The sequence below is a fragment of the Rhinatrema bivittatum genome, chromosome 5 (genome assembly GCF_901001135.1).
Source record: "Rhinatrema bivittatum chromosome 5, aRhiBiv1.1, whole genome shotgun sequence".
NCBI classification, from domain to species: Eukaryota; Metazoa; Chordata; class Amphibia; order Gymnophiona; family Rhinatrematidae; genus Rhinatrema; species Rhinatrema bivittatum.
In genome coordinates this window covers 125,689,263-125,717,163 of record NC_042619.1, presented here as the reverse complement: position 1 = coordinate 125,717,163, position 27,901 = coordinate 125,689,263, and the positions used below count along the sequence as shown (strand labels likewise).

The 27,901-nt window shown below is 47.0% G+C and overlaps 1 protein-coding gene across 2 annotated transcripts in view; it reads right to left on the bottom strand.

The window, feature by feature from the left end:
- Positions 1–27,901, bottom strand: part of LCP1 (lymphocyte cytosolic protein 1) — a 174,792-nt gene that overhangs the window by 35,391 nt on the left and 111,500 nt on the right. For both annotated transcript variants that reach the window (XM_029602887.1, XM_029602888.1), the window contains one exon: positions 25,938–26,033. In XM_029602887.1, coding sequence (XP_029458747.1) covers positions 25,938–26,033 — 96 coding nt within the window. The remainder of the gene's footprint in view (positions 1–25,937; positions 26,034–27,901) is intronic.

Here is a 27,901-nt window from a genome sequence, read left to right as displayed (position 1 = left end):
TAATGGAATCTGGTCGGTGTTGTGATTTGCATGAGCCTGCGCTTCTGCTGTGGTGCTGGCTCCTTGTTACGCCATGCCGGCTGCGGCTATCGGCGGCCGGCCCCCTCACCTCCTTCACCAATGCCAGTAACTTCGCCTGGACCTCCGCCGCACGTGCCAGGTCCCAGCTGCTTTTGAGGATTCCACTGCTGGACCTGCACCCCCTCCTGCAGCGGGGGAGATGACTGCCGACCTCCTCTTCACGGCACAGGGCCGCAGACCAACTCCTCCGGCAGCTCTCTATGGCCCAGGCCCTCCCTAGGCGCGCGGCCATGCCTCCTGCAGAAATTTAAAGGGCCAGCTTCACTAATTTCAGTCCAGCCCATGGATGACATCTGGAGCCTGGGGCTATTTCAAGGGGACTCCTCTTCCGGTTCCTTGACTTGGCAACGAGTCTGCTTCACTTCTGTGAAGTTCTTCTGCTTCGGTGGAGTCTTGAATCCTGAGTTCTATTCCTGTTCCTGTCCCTGCCTTCCGCACCTTCTTCCTGCTCCAGTTCTCATCCTTGGTCTTCTTCAGACGGATTTCTTGGCTTTGACCTCGGACTGGCTTTCAGTGACCCTCTGGCTTCTGACTTTGGACTGGCTCTCGGCGACTCTTGGGCTTCGGATCTTGGACTGTTCTTGGACGACTCCGCTGACGCTTACCACTCTCTTCACAGGGGCCCACCTAAGACCAGCCGGCCCCCGAACCCAAGGGCTCAACCTGCGGGGAACAGGGTTGGTATTGGGGAAGTTCCAGCTGGCCCTCTGCACCAGCCCGGCCTCGCCTTCTGACGGTGGGGACCTGCAGGGGTTCGCCCTCTCAGGTTGTGCTAACCTCACTCACCTCGTGCAAGGGGTCCACACTCTCATCCGTTGCCACAACACTCCTGATGTCCTGTTTGCATCAACAGCAGTGATTCTTCAGAGGAGCCTGTAAATGCCCCTGAGTCCAGTAGCACAAATTTCACAATGCTTAGTGTCAGGCCTTTTGATCCTGATATGGTAGAAATTGAGATTAACCTGGAGGCCATTTTTATTTTTTCCTCAGAGCTGGCCATTTTATATGTATCCAGTGGGTCATTCCCAACTGTTTCGCCTCCCGAGCTGAGGCCTTGGTCCTTGGGGGAAGAGGTTCTGTCATATGGGAGAAAGCTATGCCAGACCCCTGTCCTTTCTTTCTAGAGAACGTCTCCCCAGAATTTTTGTATTTCTTTGGCATTTTACAGCAGGCCTTCTGTGCTTATGGAGGCCTGGTATAGGAGAGGCCTGCAGCTGCCACAGGTCAGGGCTCTGTCCTGGTCATTTCAGCCACTGAATGTGGGGTGACAATAAGAGCCTAATTATCCATAATGACATTTGGAGCAGGGGACTCACTGGGAGAGTATCCCCATTTTTTCTGTTCTGAAAGAAAAAGTAGATGTAGACAGTTATCAGTCTTTAGAAGAAAGACAGATGGCATCAGAGAGTGAGCATGACTCTGTCTTCTGCCTAGCTGTTAAAACAATTCTCTCATATCTCAGGTGGTCATCTCCCTTAGGATGTTGGTTTTTCAGGTTGCGGAGCTTCCAGTATGGGACCCTATTCTGCAAGAAATTAATAGATCATCTAAAGCCTTTCCTCTTCATTCAGAAGGGTTTCAATTTTTACCATGCCCCTGACCTGCCTCTGCCTCCAATCCTGGGAAGATTAAATGGGGCACTTGACCTTTAACTGCCATCATTCACTATATGGGAATAAAGGCTAACAAATTAAAACAAAAAATACATAAATGATACCTTTCTATAGATTTCGTTCTGACCCAAGGAATGGCCAATAATAATATAATCACCTTATATACATATATAAGGTGTTGCTTTTGTTAATCTTTATTTCCATATATTTAAATGGTCTAACATGGCAACCATGCTACTTTAAATCATTTTCTGATGCCTTTTGGTACGCTGGCACTATGCTCATTTACATAGTGCCTGCCATTCAAATTGGACCGCGTAGAATTATTATCAGGTCTATTTACAGTTGGATAACCTATGCAGAGTATATGTTCATTAATTAGCTGCTAAGTCACCCAGTTCCTGGTGAGAAATTTTAGGTCAGTCCTGGTTTTGACACCCCTATCCTGATGCCTTTTGGTACCTGCAGTGCTGATTTCAAACAGTAGAAGCAGAGACTACAAATAATACCAGAATGCAGTGAGATGCAAGTTCAAAAACAGAACTGTTCTAAACTCCCTGCAGGAACTGGCAGCTCCACGTTTCATTCGCACTTGCAGTTTCAGATCCTCAACAGCTCAGTTGATTCTGTTGTTCGACTTTTACACAGATTGCTTTGAAAAAAGGCCTTGAAAAATCAGGACTGCCTCAGCCTGAAATCAGGTCGCTTACCTTCAAGTTGTTCCTTCCCCTGGTAGTGATGCTGGTTTGTAAAAATTCTGCTTTTAACTCCCCATTATGTTTCTTCCTATGCAAGTGACTCACATCATAAAAACCTACTATTCATTATTATGTCATTTGTATAGCAAATATCAGATGCGCACAGCACTGTTCAGAGACACATAATGGACAGTCCCTACTCCTTACCATCTGTTCAAGACAGACAGACAAGACACACAGCTAATGTTGCGGTCCCGGTCGCTAGCCTAGCGACCGGGTCCTTACCTTTCTGCTGCCTCTCCCGGTCTCACCGCGTTCCGTTGCTCCTGGGGCCTGCAGGGCCGCATGGCAGCGTCTCTCTCCACGTGGAGACGCTGCCGAGGGACGACTCAGACTCCTCCCACTGCCAGGCAACGCGCGCGCGCGAGCAGGGGGCTCTTAAAGGTCCAGCACCCGGAAGTGCTGAACCGCCCCGTTCCTGACGTCAGACGCTGGCCGGCTATTTTAACCAGCGTCTGACTTCCTTGCTTTGCCTTTGCAACGAGGTCACTCTACTGTGTGCTTAGTTGCTTCCCAGCGGTGCTTTCAGCCTTGGTTCCTGCTTGTTCCAGCCGTGCCTTGCTTCCAGCTCCGGTTCCTGCTTGTTCCAGCCGTGCCTTGCTTCCAGCTCCGGTTCCAGCTTGTTCCAGCCGTGCCTTGCTTCCAGCCCTGGTTCCTGCTTGTTCCAGCCGTGCCTTGCTTCCAGCTCCGGTTCCAGCTTGTTCCAGCCGTGCCTTGCTTCCAGCCCTGGTTCCTGCTTGTTCCAGCCGTGCCTTGCTTCCAGCTCCGGTTCCAGCTTGTCCCAGCCGTGCCCTGCTTCCAGGTCAGGTTCCGTTTGGTCCTGCTGTGCCTTGGCTCCAGCTCTGGGCTCTACTTGCTGTCTACATATCCTGACTCCAGCTCTGGTTCCTGATTCTCCTTGTCTTCTGCCAGCCACGAACCTTGGTCTTCTTCACGATTCTCCTTTGTCTTCAGCCAGCCACGAACCTTGGTCTTCTTCACGATTCTCCTTTGTCTTCAGCCAGCCACGAACCTTGGTCTTCTTCACGATTCTCCTTTGTCTTCAGCCAGCCACGAACCTTGGTCTTCTTCACGATTCTCCTTTGTCTTCAGCCAGCCACGAACCTTGGTCTTCTTCACGATTCTCCTTTGTCTTCTGCCAGCCTCGAACCTTGGTCTTCTTCACGATTCTCCTTTGTCTTCAGCCAGCCACGATCCTCGGACTTCCTCACGATTCTCCTCGTCCTTCAGCCAGCCACAGACCTTGGACTCATTCACGATTCTCCTAAGTCCCAGCGACTCGGACCCCTACGGGCTCCTCCTGGGGGGGTCTTGGGTTTCCAGGGTGAAGACGCCATCAGTCCGCTCTAGCTGAGTGCCGCCTCCCGGCTTATTAACTCCTGTGGACGCTGTCCACCTCAGCCGGCCCAAGGGTCCACTATTGACTTTACTCATAACATAACAGTTTGCAAAGGCCATGGACTCGGCGGACTCCGCTCCTATGCAGGCCATCCCTGGCATGGCCCAAAGAATCCAGCAGCAACAGCAATGTCTGGAAGTCTTGGCTGCTACGGTGGATCGCCTAGCCAGTCGCTTGGACGCCAATCCTCCTCCGGTGGCACAACCCCCGCCTCCACCGGCGGTTCTAGCTCCCGCGCAGACTCAGCTTCCAGCGCCTACTCGATACTCCGGGGATGCCAGATCGTGCAGGGCGTTTTTGAATCAGTGTTTCATCCGCTTCACTTTGCTACCAGGGCAGTTCCCGTCTGATGCCGTCAAGGTAGCATATATTTTGTCTCTGCTCGATGGGAGAGCTATGCTATGGGCCTCTCCCATGTGGGAGAAACAGGACGCCATGCTGCACAATTTACAGGATTTCGTGACTCACTTCAAACAGACTTTTGACGAGCCAGCTCGTGCTACCACCGCTACCACTGAAATTCTACAGCTACGACAAGGATCCCGTTCTCTGGCGGAGTACGCTATTGAATTTCGTACTCTGGCAATGGAACTCGGCTGGCAGGATGACTGTTTGCGGGGTATTTTCCTGGAAGGCCTTGCAGGCCGTATCAAGGACGAGCTGATGGCTCGCGACCTGCCCTTCACTCTGAACGGGGTGATAGACTTGGCCGGGAGGATTGACCGGCGATTGCAGCAACGAGCTAAGGAGGGTCGAGTTCCTCGTCGGCCTGTCTCTTTGGCACCCTCCTTCTCCAGGTCTCTGACTTTACCTCACAAGACACCATCAGCCTCCCACAGCCCCTCTGAGGAACCTATGCAGCTTGGTCGGGCGCCCCTAACCGAGGAGGAGAAGACACGTCGCCGCACTCAAGGCCTGTGCTTATACTGCGGCACTAAGGGTCATTTCCTGGGTCAGTGTCCTGCGAGACCGGGAAAAGCTCAGGTCTAGGGAGAGATGAGGAGGTTCCCCTAGGCTATGTTAATGCTACTCCTCAATGTACAGTTCCTATAACGTTGGAGTATCCAGGTGGCTCCTTTCAGACTCTAGCTTTCATTGATTCCGGAGCCGGAGGGAACTTTATCTGGAGAGAACTGGTACACCAATTAGGACTACCTACTAAGCGCCGGATACCTCCATTACGGGTTACCTCTATCCAGGGAACCCCTCTACCTGGATCCATTTCTGAAACTACGATGCCTCTCACTTTACGGACGGGAGTGCTTCACACTGAGACAATCTCCTTTTTGCTACTTGATAAATCGGTGCACCCTGTGGTCCTGGGACTCCCTTGGTTGCAACAACATGCTCCGGTGATCCATTGGGACTCTCTCCAAATTGCGCAATGGAGTCCTTCCTGTTTCCAGAATTGCCTGGATCCCGTTCCTAGACCGGAGATATTACTCTCTCACTCTGCCCTGGACCTTCCTTTGCCGTACCAGAATTACGCTGACGTGTTCTCCAAACAAAAGGCTGAACTGCTTCCATGCCATCGGCCCTTCGACTGTGCCATTGATTTACTACCTGGTTCCACTCCCCCGCGGGGTAGGGTATACCCTCTTTCTCTGCCAGAAACCCATGCAATGTCAGACTACATTACGGAGAATCTTGCCAAAGGGTTCATTCGTCCTTCGCACTCCCCTGCAGGAGCAGGATTCTTTTTTGTGTCCAAAAAAGATGGCTCCCTCCGGCCGTGCATAGACTATCGAGGTCTGAACTCCATCACTAAGAAAGATCGCTATCCCTTGCCTCTGATCCCAGAACTGCTCGATAGACTTCAGGGGGCCAAGATCTTTACAAAATTGGATTTACGTGGAGCATACAATTTGGTTCGTATTCGTCCCGGTGACGAGTGGAAGACAGCGTTCAACACGCGAGATGGACATTACGAATACTTAGTAATGCCTTTCGGCTTATGTAATGCCCCTGCTGTCTTCCAGAATCTGATGAATGAGGTACTCCGGGAGATGCTTCATTCTTTCGTCATAGTGTACCTTGATGACGTCCTGATCTATTCCCAAGATCTCTCTTCCCATCGCCAACACGTCAAACAAGTCTTACAGGCTCTAAGGGACAATCATCTATACGCTAAATTTGAAAAATGTCAGTTTGAGCGCGAGTCGCTTCCGTTCTTGGGATATATTGTTTCCTCGTCCGGTTTCCAGATGGACCCAGAGAAGGTGGCGGCCATTGTCAATTGGCCTCGCCCGTCTGGCCTGAAGGCGCTACAGCGATTCCTTGGATTCGCCAATTTTTACAGGCATTTTATACCACATTACTCCCAGAAGGTAGCTCCTCTCACGGCGCTTACTCGCAAAGGGGTTAATGCTCACGATTGGTCCACTACCGCCTCGGCTGCCTTTGAAGACTTAAAACAAGCATTCCTAGCCGCTTCCTGCCTACGACACCCAGATCCACAACGACCCTTCATCTTGGAGGTCGATGCCTCGAATCTGGCTGTTGGAGCGGTGCTCAGTCAGCACGATACTTCGGGCAAATTGATGCCATGTTCTTACTTCTCTAAAAAGTTTTCGCCTGCTGAATGTAACTATGGCATCGGAGACAAGGAACTCCTAGCCATTAAGTTAGCCTTCGAGGAGTGGAGGCAATGGCTGGAGGGGGCTAATCATCCGGTGACAGTGTACACTGACCACAAAAATTTATTGTACTTGGCCCGAGCTCAACGACTAAACTCGCGGCAAGCAAGATGGTCACTCTTCTTCAGTCGTTTCAATTTCATCCTCAAGTTTCGACCAGCTGAGAAGAACGTTCGAGCCGATGCTCTATCTCGTACCTGTCAGCCGGAAGAAGAGGACGACTCTCCACGAACCATCCTGGATCCTGCCTGTGTTCAACTAACTACTACTTCCATTTGTTCCTCAAGTAAGACTACGGTTCCTAAAAGGCTTCGGAGGGAAGTCCTGTCTTGGGGCCACGACTCCTTGACCGGGGGGCACGCTGGTAGACTAAGAACTTTGGATCTTATAAATCGTTTCTATTGGTGGCCAGGTCTTCGACGTGATGTTTCCCTTTACGTGAGTTCTTGCCCCACTTGCGCTCTGCAGAAACCGCTTAATGGCCCCCCGAGAGGGTTACTACAACCGTTACCTATACCCACGGAACCCTGGACACATATTGCCACTGACTTTATGGTGGAACTCCCGCCTTCGCAAGGCAAGACTGTGGTATGGGTCAAGGTGGACCGCTTCTCTAAAATGGCTCACTTTGTGCCTTTACCCAAATTACCTTCCGCCACTGAACTGGCTTCTCTGTTCACACACCATGTATTCCGTATTCATGGTCTGCCTCAGGACATTGTTTCAGACAGAGGTCCTCAATTCACAGCCAGGTATTGGAAGGCCTTATGCAAAAAATTTAAGATCCAGTTGAGTTTCTCTTCCGCTTTTCACCCGCAAAGTAATGGGCAAACTGAACGCATGAATCGTTCTTTAAAGTTGTTCCTACGAGCGTTCATTAACCACAAACAAGATAATTGGGTGGAGCTTTTGCCTTGGGCTGAATTCGCCTATAATAATCAGATACATACGGCGACGGGGAAATCCCCTTTTCAAATTGTGTACGGTAAACAGCTCAAACCACCGTTACCTCTACCTGTACCAACCTCCTCACCCGCTGCTCAATTGTCCGTGGACCAATTGAGTAAATTGTGGTCCTCAACTCAACACCGTCTTCAGAAAGTCGCACGCACTGCTAAACGCTACTATGATCGACACCGAAAACCTGCATTCACCTTCCTCCCAGGCGATCGAGTGTGGCTTAGTACAAAGAACATTCATTTGAGGCAACCTTCCAAGAAACTCTCTCCCAAGTTCTGTGGTCCCTTCCGCGTAGCAGAAAGAGTAGGGTTGGTCTCTTACCGTCTACGACTCCCAACCACTTTACGCATTCATGATGTCTTTCACGTCTCTCTCTTAAAACCAGTAATTCTTTCCAGATTCCACCCCAGGCCTCTTGACGACGCTTCCACCACCACGGATGGGGATCCTACGTTTCAGGTACGAGAGGTCCTGGATGCTCGTTTCGCCAACAGACGTTGGGAGTATTTGCTGGCCTGGGAAGGTTGTGGAGACGAAGACAATACGTGGGAGCCTGCCCGCAACATCTTGGACAAGACTCTCCTACAGCAATATCATCTGGACCATCCTGACAGGCCTAGTCCTCTGAAGAGGGGGCGTAAAAGGGGGGGTACTGTTGCGGTCCCGGTCGCTACGCTAGCGACCGGGTCCTTACCTTTCTGCTGCCTCTCCCAGTCTCGCCGCGTTCCGTTGCTCCTGGGGCCTGCAGGGCCGCATGGCAGCATCTCTCTCCACGTGGAGACGCTGCCGAGGGATGACTCAGACTCCTCCCACTGCCAGGCAACGCGCGCGCGCGAGCAGGGGGCTCTTAAAGGTCCAGCACCCGGAAGTGCTGAACCGCCCCGTTCCTGACGTCAGACGCTGGCCGGCTATTTTAACCAGCGTCTGACTTCCTTGCTTTGCCTTTGCAACGAGGTCACTCTACTGTGTGCTTAGTTGCTTCCCAGCGTTGCTTTCAGCCTTGGTTCCTGCTTGTTCCAGCCGTGCCTTGCTTTCAGCCTTGGTTCCTGCTTGTTCCAGCCGTGCCTTGCTTCCAGCTCCGGTTCCTGCTTGTTCCAGCCGTGCCTTGCTTCCAGCTCCGGTTCCAGCTTGTTCCAGCCGTGCCTTGCTTCCAGCCCTGGTTCCTGCTTGTTCCAGCCGTGCCTTGCTTCCAGCTCCGGTTCCAGCTTGTTCCAGTCGTGCCTTGCTTCCAGCCCTGGTTCCTGCTTGTTCCAGCCGTGCCTTGCTTCCAGCTCCGGTTCCAGCTTGTCCCAGCCGTGCCCTGCTTCCAGGTCAGGTTCCGTTTGGTCCTGCTGTGCCTTGGCTCCAGCTCTGGGCTCTACTTGCTGTCTACATATCCTGACTCCAGCTCCGGTTCCTGATTCTCCTTGTCTTCTGCCAGCCACGAACCTTGGTCTTCTTCACGATTCTCCTTTGTCTTCAGCCAGCCACGAACCTTGGTCTTCTTCACGATTCTCCTTTGTCTTCAGCCAGCCACGATCCTCGGACTTCCTCACGATTCTCCTCGTCCTTCAGCCAGCCACAGACCTTGGACTCATTCACGATTCTCCTAAGTCCCAGCGACTCGGACCCCTACGGGCTCCTCCTGGGGGGGTCTTGGGTTTCCAGGGTGAAGACGCCATCAGTCCGCTCCAGCTGAGTGCCGCCTCCCGGCTTATTAACTCCTGTGGACGCTGTCCACCTCAGCCGGCCCAAGGGTCCACTATTGACTTTACTCATAACATAACAGCTAAAACATAGAAAAGGTTTTGAGTTACGCGTGCAAGGCCATGACTGAGGAAGTTTAAGGTAGGAAGGAATTAAACCAGGTGGCTTGGAAGTGGGCTTAAGTATTAAGAAGCTTTCATTAAGTAAAGCAATCAATAATTTGCTTAATTGATGAATCAAACAAAAATTAAATGTTTGCCCCAGAGCAATCTACATAAGAAAAGCGTGAGTGAAGGTAGAGAGGGAAGAAAGAAAGTAAAGTAGACCACATCTGGATCTCAAAGAGCTTCTTTAACTACTGTAAACAATTTTCTTATACAAGCTCAAATAATCCGAGTCTACGGGAAACTTGTTGGTGTTGACGTGGGGATCCTGGGAGCATGAGGAGTGGGCATGAGACTAGAGAGCATACAATTAAGAAGAAAACAATTGCTCTGCTCCTTCACGAGCCCCTCCCCTACCAAGCTGTACTCTTTGCCACTGGATGCTACACAATGCCTTATTTCACATGCTGCCGGAGGCGGGTAGGATGCCCTGGTTTTGGTGGGTGCCTGCAAAACTACTGTTCCAATAAAAGGGGGCAGAGCCCGCAAAGATCACCAGGATATAAAGATGTAGGTTCTATTGAAAGATGTCTTTACAGCCACATCTTTACTGATGCAGATCACTGTCTGTGATGCCTAGGAAGTAACTCGGACCCTTGCGCAGAGTGCAGAAGCTCCCTGAAGGGCAGGAAGTGGCTCGGCTGGAATCCACTGTTTTCCTGGCTGGCACTTTTTTTATATGACCTTATTGGGATCTCTTCTAATTCTGTAGCCTTATCTGTTACAGTGTGAACTGAAGACTGTTGTGGCTAAGGCACTGTTAGGGTTCGCTCCTCCAGAGGGGAGGAGTTAGCAACCTGTTAGGGTTCGCTCCTCCAGAGGGGAGGAGTTAGCAATCTGTTAGAATCTGCTATGCTGATGGCAGGAGCAAGCAGATGGGAGTTGGCAATTTGTTATGAGTCACCGTGCAGAGTTGCAATCTGTTAGGAACTGGCTCCCGTAGAAGGAGGAGTTTAGCAGTCTGATATGCTCCATAGGCGGAACTAGCAATCTTGTTATGATATAGACTGCTGAGTTGTACCAGCGGAGTGCTAGAGAGGGTACTCAGCTGGAAAGGAATGTAAATAGGTGAATCCTTGGGCTGATGGCAGATGACAGCGCCCCCAGGAGGATATCCTGAGAGGGACCACCGGCTAGGCTTGGTATGGAGACAGATACAGATAGTTCTTTTATTAGACAGGTTAGTAGAAACACCAGAGGTGGCAGTAGTGAGCTGATATGCCCAGCAGGGCTGAAGTCCCTCAGATACTGGAACTGTGATCCCAGGGTCGCTGAGCTGTAGAAAGACTAAAGATAGTGAGTAGGCAGGGTATGTTGTATTCATAGCCAGTAATAGATGACAATCTCACATAGGTTATTAAGGAGGCTCAGTAGCTGGAAAGAGTTAGGCCCTCGAGGAGCGAGTACCTAGTTCCAGGGAAAGCTCTGAAAGAGCGGTGGTAACTCACAAATGTCTGTATCTGCGATAGCTTCCAGGCAGTAGAGAATCTTCAGAGTGTTCAGGAACATGGGCCCTTGAGGAGCGAGTACTGGTTCCTATTTGCAATCTGAAATAGAGAAAAGAGAGCGAGGCCCCCGAGGAGCGGGTACCTCTGGTAAGTCCAAGGAGGAAGAGTAGCTTGGACAAATCCATACGGGCGGATTTTAAAAGCCTTGCTCGCGTAAATCCGCCCGGATTTACGCGAGCAGGGCCTTGCACGCCGGCACGCCTATTTTCCATAGGCCGCCAGCGCGCGCAGAGCCCCAGGACGCGCGTAGGTCCCGGGGTTTTTGGAAGGGGGCGTGTCGGGGGCGGGACCCGATGACGCTGTGTTTCGGGGGCGGGACCGGGGGCGTGGCGCCAGCCTGGGGGCGTGGTCCAGGCCTCCGGACCAGCCCCCGGGTCGGAGGACGGCGCGCCAGCAGTCTGCTGGCGCACGTAGATTTACGTCTGCTTCTCGCAGGCGTAAATCTATGGACAAAGGTAAGGGGGGGGGGGTTTAGATAGGGCCGGGGGGGTAGGTTAGGTAGAGGAAGGTAGGGGAAGGTGAGGGGAGGGCGAAATAGAGTTCCCTCCGAGGCCGCTCCGATTTCGGAGCGGCCTCGGAGGGAACGGAGGCAGGCTGTGCGGCTTGGCGCGCGCCGGCTGCCCAAAATTGGCAGCCTTGTGCGCGCCGATCCAGGATTTTAGAGGATACGCGCGGCTATGCGCGTATCTTATAAAATCCAGCGTACTTTTGTTTGCGCCTGCTGCGCAAACAAAAGTACGCGATCGCGCTGTTTTTAAAAATCTACCCCAAAGCGAGTTCATATTCTTGTCCGATTTGAAGTCCATCTGTCCGTCCCTTGCTAACTTGATCTGTTAGCGAAAGTGAAGACCTTTTATGTTGGAAGCGGATGATGTCAATACAGGGGGACACCCCTGAGGTTCGCGCCCTTGCTGGTACATATTTCGGAGCGCGCGCCCTACGTCATCAGGAACATGGCAGAACTGTAGCGTCGAGCCGGTCCGGGTACACCGTAGAGAAGTGGCATGGAGACACCGCGGCAGCAAGCCGTCCATCAGGCCAGGAGGGAATTGCCACAGAGGTAGAGAGGGTGGAGCGAGGGTGTAGAGCAGCCACGAATGCAACAGGCACTGGGTGGCAGATGCTTCCTTCAATGCTCATCTAAGCAAGCTTATTTTCCAGTGAAAACTTTCTTTGGTGAGGACTTAAACAAACTTGTAAAAGACCTAGGGGAAGCAGTCAACTTCCCAATTGTTCAGTTTCAGAAGAAATTAGTCCTTTCAAGGAAACAAAAAGCCAAAAGGTGACTCATCTGGTTCCACTGTTCCAGCTGTTCCACCCAATGAAGGGGGAACAGGAGGATGGAAATGTAATCCCAATATTTAAAAAGGGCTCTGGGGTGATCTGGGAAACTGTAGATTGGACAACCTGACTTCAGTGCCAGGAAAAATCATTGAAACCTTTCTAAAGAACAAAATCAGAGAACATATAGATAGACATGGTTTAATGGGACACAGCCAGCATTAAATGGGAAGTCTTGCCTTGCAAATCTGCTACATTTTTTTGAAGGGGGTTAATAAACATGTGGATAAAGGTAAGCTGAGTCTCCAGTATCTGAGTCTCCAGTATCTCATGCATATTCAATGTGGACATCCTGTAAACCTGACTGGCTATGGGGTCCCCAGGACAGGTTTGGGAAGCCCTGGCCTAAGGTAAAAACTTAAATTTTGAGCTCTCTGGGGACAGAGAAATACCTATAGTACCTGAATGTAATCCACTTTGAAGTGCCTGAAAAAGCAGAATATAAATAAACATATTTTCATGGTTCACTCTAGTTCTTACTACTTCAGATCTTGGTGCCTAAATGGTCTCTCTATATGTTTCACCTAATGAGAGGATAGCTGTTCTTATTGTTCTCAAGTAGCTTCCTCACCTGCCAGTAGTGGTTCCAGTTTCACGTGAAGCACACGAGCATGGTCAGTATTTCATTTATTTTGTGATCTTAAAGAAGGAGAACTCCTACAGATCCATACTCATTTTAAAACTAAAAACAGCAGCCTTTGCATGTTCCATTTCAGTATGGAAATCCTCTAGTCCATGTTAGTGATTATGTGGCAGGGCAAGTTTCTCTCATCTCTGAATCTTTCGGAGGCTGATCTGGGAAAATCATCATAGGTTCCTCCATTTTTTTTTCATCTTGAAAAAGCACTTTCAGTTCAAGACACTTCCATTTTGATCTCACCATGGCTCCAAGAACCTTTCCCTGTTAGTAGTGGGAGTTTTCTTATGAAAGGAATGGGTTATGGTTTGTCCAAACATTGACGATTGCTTAACAGAACAAATCCCACCAGGAAGACCTTTATGGTGCCCAACAGCGTTATGCAAGTTTAGAAGGCTTGAGCTGGGTAATCAACTTTGCCAAGAGCAAGCTGTTTCTTCCCAGTCTACAGAATGCCTGGGATTTTTCTATCTGTCTCACTGGTCCCTTCAGTTTCAGGACTATGAAGTTTGTCTTCCTTTTCATGGAGGTAAAACTTCTCTTGGGAGTCAACGCCTCTGCGCTTGCTTAGAAAAATGAGTCTAGAACCTCCTGAATGGGTGCTCTTTAAAACAGATACAAGATTGTTGGGATGAGGAGCCAACTACCAGGACCAGGTTTTTCAGGGGGCTTTGGTCACAGGAGGAGGGCTTCTGGTCCATTAACAAGGTAGAAACCAGGGCCTTCAAACTGGTTTTGTTGAATTACCTTCTCTGCATCTCTTGTCCTTGGTGAAAAAATGGCAGCTGGATTCCCTCTGACAATGCCACAATGTGAACTGACAGGGAGGCATTTACTCCTTGACTCCTTGGACTGAGGGGGAGGCATTTTCTCCTTGACTCCTTGGACTGAGGGGGAGTTGGCACTACCTGCGAGGAGGAGCACTGCAGGTCCCCACCATCAGCTGGAGGAGCAGACTGAGGCAGAGACCCAACAGGAGCTTCACCAATACCAGCCCACGTTCCCCTTAGGTTGAGCCCTCGGGTGCCAGGAGCCGGCTGGTCTTAAGTGTGGGCCTCTGTGACAAGTTGTGGAGCTGAAGATATTGCAGGCTAGATCCCAAGAGAAGGCAGGATCCAAGCAGAGGCAGTGAGCAGGTGGCCCAGCTGAGCGGTTGGATCCTGGCAGCAGTGGAAGGTACTCAGCCAGGAGGCGAACCAGGTGGAAATCAGCTAGCGAGGTCAGACTCAATGTCCAGGCAGTGGTCAGAGGCAGGCAGAAAGCAAGCAGAGTCAAGTCCAAGGCAAGTGTCAAAAGCCTGAAGTCCAAACAAGTAGAAAAACAGGCAGAAGAGCAAAGGGGAGACACTGATGAGGAGAGGGACCACAAGACAAGACTGACTACGAAGGAGACAAGACAGGGCTGCCACAACAGACTCACAGGAGACAGGAACAAGAAACTGGAAGCTGCACAGAGGTGGCTGGCATGGGGGATGCAGGCAGGCATGGGGAAAGTCCATGCCGTGGAAGTGGACAGTTCAGTGAACCCCAGAGGCAAGGGTGAGTGCGGGGGTCCATGGCCTTAGTGCAGTAACTAGCAAATGTAACACTTCTCCTCTCTTTCCTTTATTTTAAAGTTTGGAAGAGAGACTGATTGAGCTTTCAATGCTTCTGAAGCTCTTCTTTTGGTCACATGAGTCCTGTTCCATGGAGGTTAGTGTGCCACATCACATTTTGGTTAATGTTGGTTCCCTGGGCTTGTAAAAGTTCAGAAACGCTGTTTTAGAAGGAAACCTGTACACATGGACCTAACATGAACTTGCAAGAATGTATGATTGCATAATAAGGAATATTTTCTCTTGATAAAATTTACCCTTTTAAAGGTCCTTAATAATGCCATTTTGCTTTCTTATGTGGTCTAGCATCTGTTTGAAGCACGATGCAAGGTGTGATATGTATCACTGAGGCAATGGGATACTTCCAACATTTTGGCCTTCTTTCAGAAAGGGTTGCATCCAGGTTTGATCCCAAATTTCTCTCAAGTTTCAAGTGGCTACCTACCAGCTCCTGATATAGAGGTACAGATCAGGGAGTTTCATAATTTTTTGCTCAGATTTTTATTGATTTCCACCTAGGGTTATAACATCTTCAATGTCCTTTTAAGTCCATGTTTCCTTGATGGGACCTTAATTTGGTTCTCAAAGCTCTAGTGGGATCACTGTACTAGCATCTTAGCAGTGCTTTTCTGTATGATGTATCGCTGACGACAATTTTTCTATTGTCCATTTGTTCACCTAGAGGTAATTCTGAATTACAAGTCTTATCTTGCAGAATTGTTTTCAGTGCCTGGTAGACTAGTCCTTTTTACCTAAACTGGTTTCTGTGTTCCACTTAAATCAGACACTATCTCTACTAATGTTCACAAGAGGGGAGTGTCATAGTAAAGAGAGGTCACTCTGGTTATTGCATGTCTAAGCTCATCTTAAGTATTTAGTAGTATTTAATCCTTTTCTTGAAAATCTGACATTGTTTTGTAGGAACAACAAAGCTTCTAAGCCTCTTTGGCTTGATGGTTTTAAAAAAATAATAAATTGGTTCAGCTTATTTATTGCAAGGTTGGCAGTCTTCAGAGGTCCTTCAGGTAATCTCAGCAAAAGCTCAAATTTCTTCTTGGGTGGAGCTTTAACTCTTATCTTGGAGAATATTTGTAAGGCAGTCAATTGATCTTCCTGACATTCTTTCACTAAACATTTCAGTCTAGATACTCATACAAAAGAGGACACAGCCTTTGGAGCTGGGTTCTGAGGGTAGCTCTAACTGCCTCCCTCCAAGATTAATTGTACTTAGGTAGTTCCCATCCAGACTGGTGTTGCAGAATGATAAGGAAGGAAAAATTTAGTCTTACCTTATTTCTTTTCCTTGAATCCTGGTATACCAGTCCAGGACCCTCCTTGGAAGTTGGGCCTGCACAGTCTTTGAAGTGGTGTACCTCACACAAGGATGCTAACAAGGTCATTTTCAAAGGAAAATATAAAGGTAACATGCTATCATAGCAATTTTCAGAAGTCCATTTACCCCTGTTAAGTGCACTTAGTTTGGGTTAAACAAGTTGACAATTCAATAATATTCATTGTAGCAATTTTCAAAAGCTAATAATTCTACAATAATGCCAATTGGTCCACTAGAGGACTTATTTTGTGCATATTTTATCTCTTACAAAACCCACTTTCACTGTGTGTACTACTACACTGTATGCGTTCTGATGCGGATACTTTCCAAAATATGCAATGTGCATGATGGGTTATCTCTGAATTCAGCAGGAGACATTTCCTATCTCTTCCAATACAATTTTGGCACTTTTGCATATAGGGAAAAATAACCCTAGCTGTAGTTACACGATGTTAGGTTCCATATTAGGAGCTACCACCCAAGAAAGAGATCTAGGCGTCATAGTAGATAATACATTGAAATCGTCAGCTCAGTGTGCTGCAGCAGTCAAAAAAGCAAATAAAGTGTTAGGAATTATTAGGAAGGGAATGGTTAATAAAACGGAAAATGTCATAATGCCTCTATATCGCTCCATGGTGAGACCACACCTTGAATACTGTGTACAATTCTGGTCGCCGTATCTCAAAAAAGATATAGTTGCAATGGAGAAGGTACAGAGAAGGGCAACCAAAATGATAAAGGGGATGGAACAGCTCCCCTATGAGGAAAGGCTGAAGAGGTTAGGGCTGTTCAGCTTGGAGAAGAGACGGCTGAGGGGGGATATCATAGAGGTCTTTAAGATCATGAGAGGTCTTGAACGAGTAGATGTGACTCGGTTATTTACACTTTCGAATAATAGAAGGACTAGGGGGCATTCCATGAAGTTAGCAAGTAGCACATTTAAGACTAATCGGAGAAAATTCTTTTTCACTCAACGCACAATAAATCTCTGGAATTTGTTGCCAGAGGATGTGGTTAGTGCAGTTAGTGTAGCTGGGTTCAAAAAAGGTTTGGATAAGTTCTTGGAAGAGAAGTCCATTAACTGCTATTAATCAAGTTTACTTAGGGAATAGTCACTGCTATTAATTGCATCAGTAGCATGGGATCTTCTAGGTGTTTGGGTAATTGCCAGGTTCTTGTGGCCTGGTTTGGCCTCTGTTGGAAACAGGATGCTGGGCTTGATGGACCCTTGGTCTGACCCAGCATGGCAATTTCTTATGTTCTTATGTTCTTATGTTCTTTCCTTATAAATATAAAAGTGCTTTTGCAAAATAAATGAAAGATTTATATTTTGTATTTGATACTTGTTTCTTTATTGATTCCTATGGAGCTAGTTCATGTAAATGTGTTACAACATAGTTAAAAAGTCAGTACAGAACTGAGGTGTGGACGACAAGCATTTCAAACTTCTTGCCTTTAGTTTGAGTTCACATCACAGTTGACAATATGTTTTGTGTGTTTCCTCCACTCAGTTCCTGCTGATGACATATTGAGAAACACTATGTATACACTCTGTATACAATAACATAGTAGATGATGGCAAATAAAGATCCATTAGCTCATCTTATCTGCCCAGTTTTTCAAGTTTACATTCCTAAGGATATATCCCAACTGCCAGCCATAGAGACTTGACAGCATGTAGAACATTACTCTTTTTCCAAGTCAGTTTTAATTGCCTTCCTCATTGGTTCTCTATCATCCTGGATAGATGAGCATGCAAGTCCCATATTTATTCTAGTTGGGGAACATAAAAAGTTTCATAATTTGAACACAGACAGAACTAGACCAACAAACAATTGCTTTGCCAAAAGATGTGCGACAAACAAGACAAGCTTAAAGCATGTCCACAATGTCTTGCATATAAAAATAGTATCTGGCTTAGAGAACTAACCTAAGGCCTTGTCTCACACCCTATTACTTAATATTTACTTGTCCAAAAACTTGAGAAAAGAGTAAGCCTTTCAACTATTTCCGAAAGGTATGTGTATCTGGGAGGGCATACTGCAACCCAAGTCCTTCAAAAAATATTAGAGAAGGGACAATAAGGGTCATGCATATTGGGATAGGTGAACTACAACAAGTACATTTTGTGGCTAAATTCAACTACAGAGATCTTACTTTGAAGGGGTATATATTTTATTAATAGCTTTTTGTTCTTTTCTTTTTTTAAAAAGGGGCTTTTTGCATTGCTTTTTTGTTTCATAGGAATTTTTTCTACTTAGCTTTAGAAAGAAAGAATAGAATATGTAGAGGCTGATGAGGAAAAAGCTAAATTATTTATTTATTTATTTATATTTTTTCTATACCGATATTCTTGTAGAGATACAAATTACTTAAGAAATATTTCTGTTTGGTGTTCACTGTGGAAGGGCCTGGAGCAGGACTACATAAAATGAACACAAATAAGATAAAACGTGAGGTAAACATCAATCGATTTTCAGAACAGTTTGTTTGTGAGGAGCTAACTAAAACTAAAGCGGTGAATTTTAACCATTAATTAGGGGATGCGCAAAGAAATTGGGCTTGCATGCATAGAGCGGATTTTAAAAGCCGCTGAGATATGTACAAATCTCCCACAGCGTGTACATCTAGAAAGTTTTCAAAATGGGGTCATGGGCATGGTCTGGGTACAGCATGGGCATTTCAAGGCATGACCCTAAGATGTGCTTATAAATACTGATGTGACCCAGCGTGCACCAAGGTCCCTGCTGCATAACTTTACTTCTGCTGTGGATGCCATGGAAGTTAAAATTTAAAGAAAACTAAGCAGATCTGCGGGTTTTAAGGATCAGGGCTAACTGGAGGGAGTGAAGGCTAGGGTTGGAGGACCTCTCTCTTAACTGATTGAATTGGGGATGAACTGGTAAACCGCCTAATTTGGTCCCAATACAAGCTTAACTTTCACACATAGTTTATTGTATTAAAATGTTACCGTACTATGATGGCACATGATTAAGTTGTAATCTTGTTCTGCTTCGGGATGTGAACCCTTGGTCCAGCGAAGAATGTACGCCCAATCGCTGGAAGGCGAGGCCAAGTCTAGGGTTCTTACTAGAGGGGAGATCAGGAAATCTGGATGCAGGCGCCTCCTGCAGGTCGTGTGGTCCAGATGGCTGGCGCCTCCAGCAGGTCGTGGGATCAGAAGAAGACGTCTCCAACGGGTCGTGGAAGTAGAGCTGAGCTGGCGCCTCCAGCAGGTTGTAGGATCAGAGATATGAGAAGTCCAGACAACAGAATCTCGGGGACTCCTTAGACGGTCCAGGGGTCGAGAGCCAGAGAACACACCTCAGCCGGTCCAGGGGTCGAGAGCCAGAGAACACTCCTCAGCCGGTCCAGGGGTCGAGAGCCAGAGAACACTCCTCAGCCGGTCAGGGATCAGATACAGAGGATTAGGCACAGGAAACAAGCACAGGAACAACCAGGAGCCAAGAAGCCAAGGCAAGGTACTGTCACCCAGCTGGAGCTTGCAGGAAGGAGCCACTCTATTTCCTGTAGTGGCTCCTTTAAGAGTATCTTCTGCCGCGCACGCGCGGCTCTAGGAGAACCTAGCGGTGGGAGGAGCCAAACACAAACGGGAAAGGCAGCTGACGCCGCGGCCATGATGGTGAGGCAGCTGGGACCACCGCGGAACAACTAGCCGAAGCCACGCGGTTACCGCGAGCGGAGCGGTCTGCCGCCCTGGTGAGTGGCCGGCCCCGGTCGCGACTTGCCGCCACCGGTGGCCATAACAAATCTATACCACTCCTTTTATTATCGTGTCTTACTGTAAACCATTGTGATGGTTATCTAACTTAACGACGGTATAGAAGAATTTTTAAATAAAATAAATAAATAAACCTGGGAATGGCAACAGCACACCCCTTTTAAAATTCCCCAATTTACGCGGTAGAAGTGGGATTTGCACGAACATTTAAAATTTGGCGTATGTGTGCATGTGGCCAGGCTATTTTATAACATGCACATATGCACAAGTATTTTATAAAATGGCCACATACCTGAGCATGGGCCGACAGATGTGCGCAAACGTGTGCAAGCACCAGTTTGAAAGTTACCATCAAAGTAGATAAGGCAATGGGGCCGGTTGGGATATATCCAAGGGTAACTTAGAGTGTCCTGGCAGCTCTACTGGCTGAAATTTTCAATGCTTCTTTAGAGTCTGGAGTAGTGTCAGAGGGCTGGAAAAGGGTGGATTAGGTTCTTATTCATAAAAATGGAAGTAAGGAGGAGGCTAGGAACTACAGACCGGTTAGTCTGAGCTCTTTGGTGATCAAAATGGAATTGCTGCTAAAACTGAGGATAGTGCAGTTTTTGGAATACAATGGATTGCAAGATCCAAAGCAGCATGGTTTTACCAGAGAGAAAACTTGTCAGGCAAATAAGAAGAACATAAGAAAATCTGATCAAGTTCTTTGATTAGGTGACTAAAGAATTAGATCAAGGGAGAGTGCCAAACGTAATGTACTTGGATTTCAGCAAGGCTGACACGATTCTGCACATAAAACTTATAAATAAACCGCCTGATTTTAAAAGGGCCATGCGCATAAAAAACGGGAGTTACGCGCGTGGCTGGGCTTTGTGCGTGCCACGCGCATTTTAGAACAGGCCCGGCCACACTCGTAACCCCCGTTGCATGCCGAAGTGCTGGGCCCTGCAAAAGGGGCCGGACTGGGAGGACATGGTCTGGGCAGGGAGGGGGGTGGACTGGGACAGCGGAGGAGGTGCATGCCGGCAGTCTGCCAACGCACAGAGATTACTTCTGCTCCCAGGGAGCAGTAAGTTTTAAAACAAAAAAATTAGGGATAGGTAGGGTTAGGTTAGGGGACAGGGAGGAGAAGGGAAGAGGTAGGAAGTGTAGGGTTAGGGATAGGAAAGTTCCCTCCCAGTCCACTCCAATTAAGGAAACTGGGGGAGGTCGGATTGCATCGCCACACGTATTTTGCTAAAATCCCACTCCTGTGCGGGTGAGTTACGGGCCGCCCGCACATGTGCGCCACAATCAGATTTTAGAACATGTGCGTGCCGGGAACCACGCGCGGGTCTTAAAATCAACTCCAAATTGAATGCCCTTGAAATGAAAACTAAAATGACTGACTCATGGGCCGGTCCATGGACTGGTTCTTTTCAACATTTTTGTGACGGATTGTCGGGAAAGGGTTGTCTTTATGCCAATGATATCAAAATCTGTAACAGGGTGGACAGCCAGGAAGGTGTGGAAAACATGAGGAGGGTTCTAGCGAAGCTCAGGGAATGGTTTAAGGTCTGGCAGCTAAGATTTAATGCTATAAAAATCAGAGTAATGCATTTAGGATGCAAAAATGCAAGGGAAAAGTACAATATTGGAGCTGAAATTCATCTAAGTACAAAGGAAGAGCTAGATCTGGGAGTAATTGTAGCTAATGATCTTAGGTTGGCCAAACAGGTGGATAAGGCGACGGTAAAAACAAGGACGATGCTTGGCTGAATAAGGAGAGGAATGATCAGCAGAAAAAGGGAGGTGATAATTGCGCCTGTACAGGTTCCTAGTAAGATCTCACTTGGAATACTGTGCACAATTCTGGAGATGGCACCTTCAAAAGGATATAAATAGGATGGAGTTGGTCCAGAAGGCGGCTACTAAAATGGTCAGTGGTCTTTGTTCTAAAGCACATGAGGATAGACATAAAGATCTAAACAGTACACTCTGGAGGAAAGGCGAGATAGGAGAGATATGATAGAGACATCCAAAGATCTCAAAGGTTTCCATGCACAGGAGGAGAGCCTCTTTTAACAGAAAGGAGGCTGTAGAACAAGGGATCATGTGATCAGGTTGAAAGAGGATAGACTCATGAGTAATCTTAGGAAATATTTCTTTACAGAGGGTATGGTAGATGGGTGGAACAGCCTCCCAGTGGAAGTGGTGGAGACAAAAACAGGATTTGAATTCAAGAAAGCATGGGATAAATACAGGGGATCTCTAAGCAAGTGATGGGAATTATAAAGCTAAATTAATTGAACTGGATGGGCAGACTAGATGGGCCATACATTATTTTTCTGTTGTCATGTTTCTATGTAATGAGGATAATGATATACTTTGTGGAGACAGTCTTCAAACCTGTGTAAATAGAATGTATTTTCTTTTTCAAAGATTTGTAGGTACTTTGAGCTACAGTATAGGGGTCTTTTTTTTTGGGGGGGGGGGGGGGGGGGGGGTGGGGGGAGGAGGGAAATGGAAGGAACCTGGCAGTTTCTTCCTGCTCCTTTGAGCTTCCAGCTGACTTGGACCTGAGGGACTCGGATCTGGCACCATGAGTCTTCGTTCACAACCACCCAGGTTTGTTTGGTTTTTTTACCCTAATTTGTACCTCCTACTAGCTCTTCTAGACCAATTATCTCAGAGACAGTCCTTGGTTGGAAGCCATGCACCAGAGCTTCTTCTGGAACACTGCAATCATGGGTCCTATATAAAGCCGGTGCTAGCTTTTTTGCTGCCCTGTGCGAACAATTACTGTGCTGCCCCACTCCCCACCCCTGCATCATTCAGTCTCTATCCCATGCCCATCAAACAAAGCCCAGCTTCCTACAGCAATTTATATTTTTAAAAACTGACACCCCCCAAACGGAATCCATGGTCAAGGGAAGGGTATTAGGTATCCTAAGTAAACCTTACAGCATTGTACATGCACCCTCTACAGACACACACACATGATTCAATTATGCATTTATAAAGATTTTATATGAAAAAACATTCAAAAGTACAGTATTCTAAGACAGACTATCACTCATAACATGCATGATTTACATGTACTGCTGTGGTGCCAATCAGAAAATCCTGCAAAAAAGACACTTGGAACTCCTATGGAATTACATTTTTTATAATGTGGTTGGGTATGGGCTTGGCCCTCAGAAAACCATAAGAACATAAGAAATTGCCATGCTGGGTCAGACCAAGGGTCCATCAAGCCCAGCATCCTGTTTCCAACAGAGGCCAAACCAGGCCACAAGAACCTGGCAATTACCCAAACACTAAGAAGATCCTATGCTACGCTGTTATATTATGTAACACACTAACCAAACGATGTAAACCGTTCTGATGGCAAAACCGAATGACGGTATACACAACACGACAAATAAAATAAATAAATACTGATGCCAGTAATAGCAGAGGCCATTCCTTAAGTCAACTTGATTAATAGCAGTTAATGGACTTCTCCTCCAAGAACTTATCCAAACCTTTTTTAAACCCAGCTACACTAACTGCACTAAACACATCCTCTGGCAACAAATTCCAGAGCTTAATTATGCGTTGAGTGAAAAATAATTTTCTCTGATTGGTCTCAAATGTGCTACTTGCTAACTTCATGGAGTGCCCCCTAGTCCTTCTATTATCTGAAACAGTAAATAACCGATTCACATCTACTCGTTCAAGACCTCTCATTATTTTAAAGACCTCTCTCATATTCCCCTCAGCCATCTCTTCTCCAAGCTGAACAGACCTAACCTTTTCAGCCTTTCCTCATAGGGGAGCTGTTCCATCCTCTTTATCATTTTGGACGTCCTTCTCTGTACTTTCTCCATCGCAACTATATCTTTTTTGAGATGCGGCGACCAGAATTGTACACAGTATTCAAGGTGCGGCCTCACCATGGAGCGATACAGAGGCATTATGACATTTTCCGTTTTGTTAACCATTCCCTTCTTAATAATTCCTAACATTCTGTTTGCTTTTTTGACTGCTGCAGCACACTGAACCAACGATTTCAAAGTATTATCCACTATGATGCCTAGATCTTTTTCCTGGGTGGTAGTTCCTAATATGGAACTTAACATCATGTAACTACAGCAAGGATTATTTTTCCCTATATGCAACATCTTGCACTTGTCCACATTAAATTTCATCTGCCATTTGGATGCCCAATCTTCCAGTCTCACAAAGTCCTCCTGCAATGTATCACAATCCGCTTGTGATTTAACTAGTCTGAGTAATTTTGCATCATCTGCAAATTTGATAACCTCCCTTGTCGTATTCCTCCCATATCAAAACCTCACTTGATATATGTCTCCCAAATCACAACAACCCTAACTGATAGCATTCAAACAGTAACAACCTTATCTATGAAAAGGTAACACTGTACATATTACATCAGGCCCTAGAACACCAATATACTTCCTATTAGGAAAACAGAACAAATCAGACTGCTATAGATCACTATAGATAAATTATATGATAGCAGAATACCTCACCTTGGGTCACACATGGAGAACATAGACAGACCCTGATCAAATACAGAATAAAGAAACAAGATAGTAAATAGAAATGTGTTAAGAAGAACTGAACTAGAACCCAAAACAAGCCAGCCTCTATAAGCAGACCAACAATAGAAAAACAGAAACATTACCATTCTTCATAAAACATTAAAAAATAAAATAAAAAAATAAAAAAATATCAATCATAATAGTAAAATCATAGTCATAAAAAGAATAAATATTTCAAACCAGTTAACAAATAGAATATCCAAAATTTCCCAAACCAACAATAAAAGTTTTAAAACATCTGATGAATAAAAAAAATCCAATAATTAAAATATGTCTAATAGTTTTAAAAATTACTAATAAGGATTTAATAAGGATTTAAAAATCTCCTGCTCTCCATACCTGGGATCTTTTGATTTCCATTCACCTTGAGATTGTTGTGGATTGGGGAGGTAGGGCCACACAAACTTTATATTCACACATACACACACATTGTTTGCTCCAGAGGAGCAGAAAGTAGAAAAATAAAAAAATATTGGGATAGATAGGTAGGTGTTAGGTGACAAGGTGAAGAGGGGAAGGAGAAGGAAGATTAGGCAGGGGGTTAGGGATACAATGGCGCTGTCCTGACCTGCTTACCACCCCGCCCCTCCCCGTCCACACCCCACCCCCAGCCCACCCCCTAGAGAGGCCCGGGACTTGTGCGCGTAGTGCGCACAAGGCTCAGCCATTGCGTAAAACCTGTATTTTATGTGCGCAGGTCTTTGGAAATTTGGGCAATTATGTGTATATGTGAGCATGCCTGTGAGAACCTATATGTAATACATAGGCTCTCACAGGCACACACAGACACACACACACATACATACTTGTATGCAGGCTCTCACACAGACACACACACACACATACAAATGAACACAAGCTCTGACACACACAGTGCTCTCACATAGACACAGACACATACACATACACATGAACACAAGCTCTAACACATACATTCAAGCTCTGACACAGACACACACTTAAGCTCTCACACAGACACATGCACATAGACACTCGCACACATGTTCTCACACACACACACACACACACACACACATACACATGCGTGCGCGGCTTCCTTTCTCCAGGCCATGGTAGGATGGGCTCCACCATGGCCCCGTGTGCTATCTTTTTCTTAGGCCTCACTGCCAGCCTTTCTGCAAAGGGGTGGGGGGTGGGAGCCGGAAAGCTGTGCACACGCGCATAAGCTAAAAGCGGAAACTGCCACGGCCTTTCTTCATTTTTGGACGCCGGCGAGTTGAGCTCCACCAGCGACCCCGTGGCCTCACCTGCTGCCGCCGCTCTCCCCGGGGTGCTGCCCCATGTGCACACCCGGTCATGCCGGGCCTGGTCCTATATCTGTCACTGTTACATGATGACTGGGACTTCCTTCTCTCAGTGACTGAATGCTGCTTCTGCAGATCCCCCGCTCTAACCAGCACAAGAAGTGGAAGACCTGACCCAGAAATCAAATCCAGGTCCTCTGCATGGCAGTGCACTGCAGAAGTCATTAAGCTGGTAGACCAGCCTAGCTATAGTTTTTAAAAAATTGTCATCCCTTTAAACCTATCATCTTTACACCATTCTTTCCAGAAGGCTCAAGAAGATATGTTTGCTGGCCTGGGGGCAGGAAAGACTCATTAGCTGACAGCGGACATCAAAGTAGAGGCAACTGTCTTTCCTGCTTTTCTGGGTCTGAGGGCACTACCTCTGTGGTGCACCCAGGCCTGGCCAGCTGCAATAGATGGGAAAGCTGAATCTAAATTCCCTGTACCACAGGACCAGTTTCAGCCATGGTATCCTTAAACATGGGATTTGAATAGTTGTATTTGTCAAGGTTGACTAATATCTTTCCAACACAAATTATCTAAAGTCCAAATTTTGAGTAAATCAAGTCCTCAGTTACTCAGTTCTTACCCTTAGTCCTGTCATGTCAATAGCAATGGCAGGAATTCCATCTTCCTCTCCCTTTGGGGCAACCTCGTTAAGCAGGTAGTAATAAGCTTTGCAGTCCTATTGTAAATCAAGAAAACAGAAAAAAGTTAAAACCAAAACAGAACATCTAACTATAATAAAGAGGAAAGTTGCCTTGCACCTGCATCACCAGTATGCAAATCAAGCCCCATCCCCTCCCTGTACTCTCCAGCTCTGCCCTACTCTGTCTGCATTGGAACTGAGCTCTGCCTCTCTCAGTCACCTGTACTGTTTAATAGGGATAGGCATTTGGGAGAAACAAAATAAGAAATTAGACAAAATTTCCTATTTCATTTAATTTCATTTTTAAAGCAAAACAATCGAAAATCTGACAAAATTTTGTTGTTATTTTTATGTTTTGTTTTGAAATCAAAATTAATCTGTTGGGCCTAGGGAAAGACACTGGAGCTTGAGCCTAGGCATAGGCCGCAGCCCAACACAGGAACTGCCCGATTGCAATGCAGGGGTCTCTGCCAAGGCACAGGCCTAATGCCTGGGCCTTGACCAAAACCTTCAAAATGGAAAAAACTTACCTGCTTCATCAGTGATCCAGCACCACGGTCCAGGCCCAGGCCCAATGCTGGGTCCCGGTCTGGAGACCAGGTCCCAATGCCAAGGCCGCGGTCCAGACTCTTGCCCGATGCCACAATCCAGTCTGGAAACCGAGTTCCAACACAGGGGCCTGGGTCTGGACTCTGGCCTGACACCAGGACTTGAACAGGAGGCTGGGTCCAGACACCTGGGCCTCGGCCCAACACCGCAATCCGGTCCAAAGACCGGGTCCTGATGCTGTGGTCTCTGCCTGGACCCCGAACCGATGCTGGGAAAATGTTCAGCACTGGATTGATGAGGAAGATTAAAAGGTGAATTTTAAATGCCCAACATGTTCAATAATTAGGGAATGCACATGCTAGTTGGGCTGGTACGCGTCCACCGAATTTTAAAAGCTGCTGAAAATGTGCACGAATCTCCAGCCACATGCATATCTCACTCGAATTGAAAAAGGGGTGGCGTCTGGGCTGGGCATGGGCATTTCAGAGCAGAGCCAAGAGATATGTTACGCAAATATTAACGTACCTGGGCGTGCCCCCAAGCCAAGTGCCTTGTAAGTATACTTCGGCTATAGAGGAGGTGTAAGTTAAAAAAAAAAAATAGCCATCCATGAGGGGCTTTAAGGGTCTGGGGTAACTGGGGGGAGTGTAGGCTATTAAACTAGGAGCAGTTTGGAGGACCTAGCTCTTAACTGGGCAAACTAGTGGACAAATTGGTGAAACTGGCAATGGCATAGGCACATACTCCTTTTAAACTTCCCCGACTTATGCGGTAGAAGCTGGATTTGGATGCCTGTGTTCGTGCCTATTTAAAACTGAGCGCACATGTGCACACACCCAGGTTATTTGATAACATGGCTACATCCCTAGGTGGCCACTGGTGCACACGCACTAAAATGCGCCCCCATGCCGATTTGAAAGTTACCGTCTTAGGATTTAGGGGACTACAGGGAAAACATTTTGGTCTTATTATTGTTTTCATTTTGTCTGGTTTGTTTCAGTGTGCACTAAAGAATTTTAGCACATTTTACAATGAAAAAACAAAACAACATGTCATTATTTTTTGCATGATTTCCGGGACTTTTCTTCTGTTAGTACTTAATGGTATATAGTGGTACATAATACCAGTACCTAGAAAATGACAGGAGGGAACGGGCTGGATTAGGGAGCAGAGTAACTACTCTGCTTGTCCGTTCTCTGCAGGGCACTGGCCAATAGAGTTGGGGCAGCAGTCATGAATACCCTGACCAGCCCTGTATACCCTGACCTGTATACCCTGACAGCACTAAAACCTAGTGATTGTCCATCCTATTGACCATCCTATATCCTATCATTTTAATTACTGTTATTAGCACT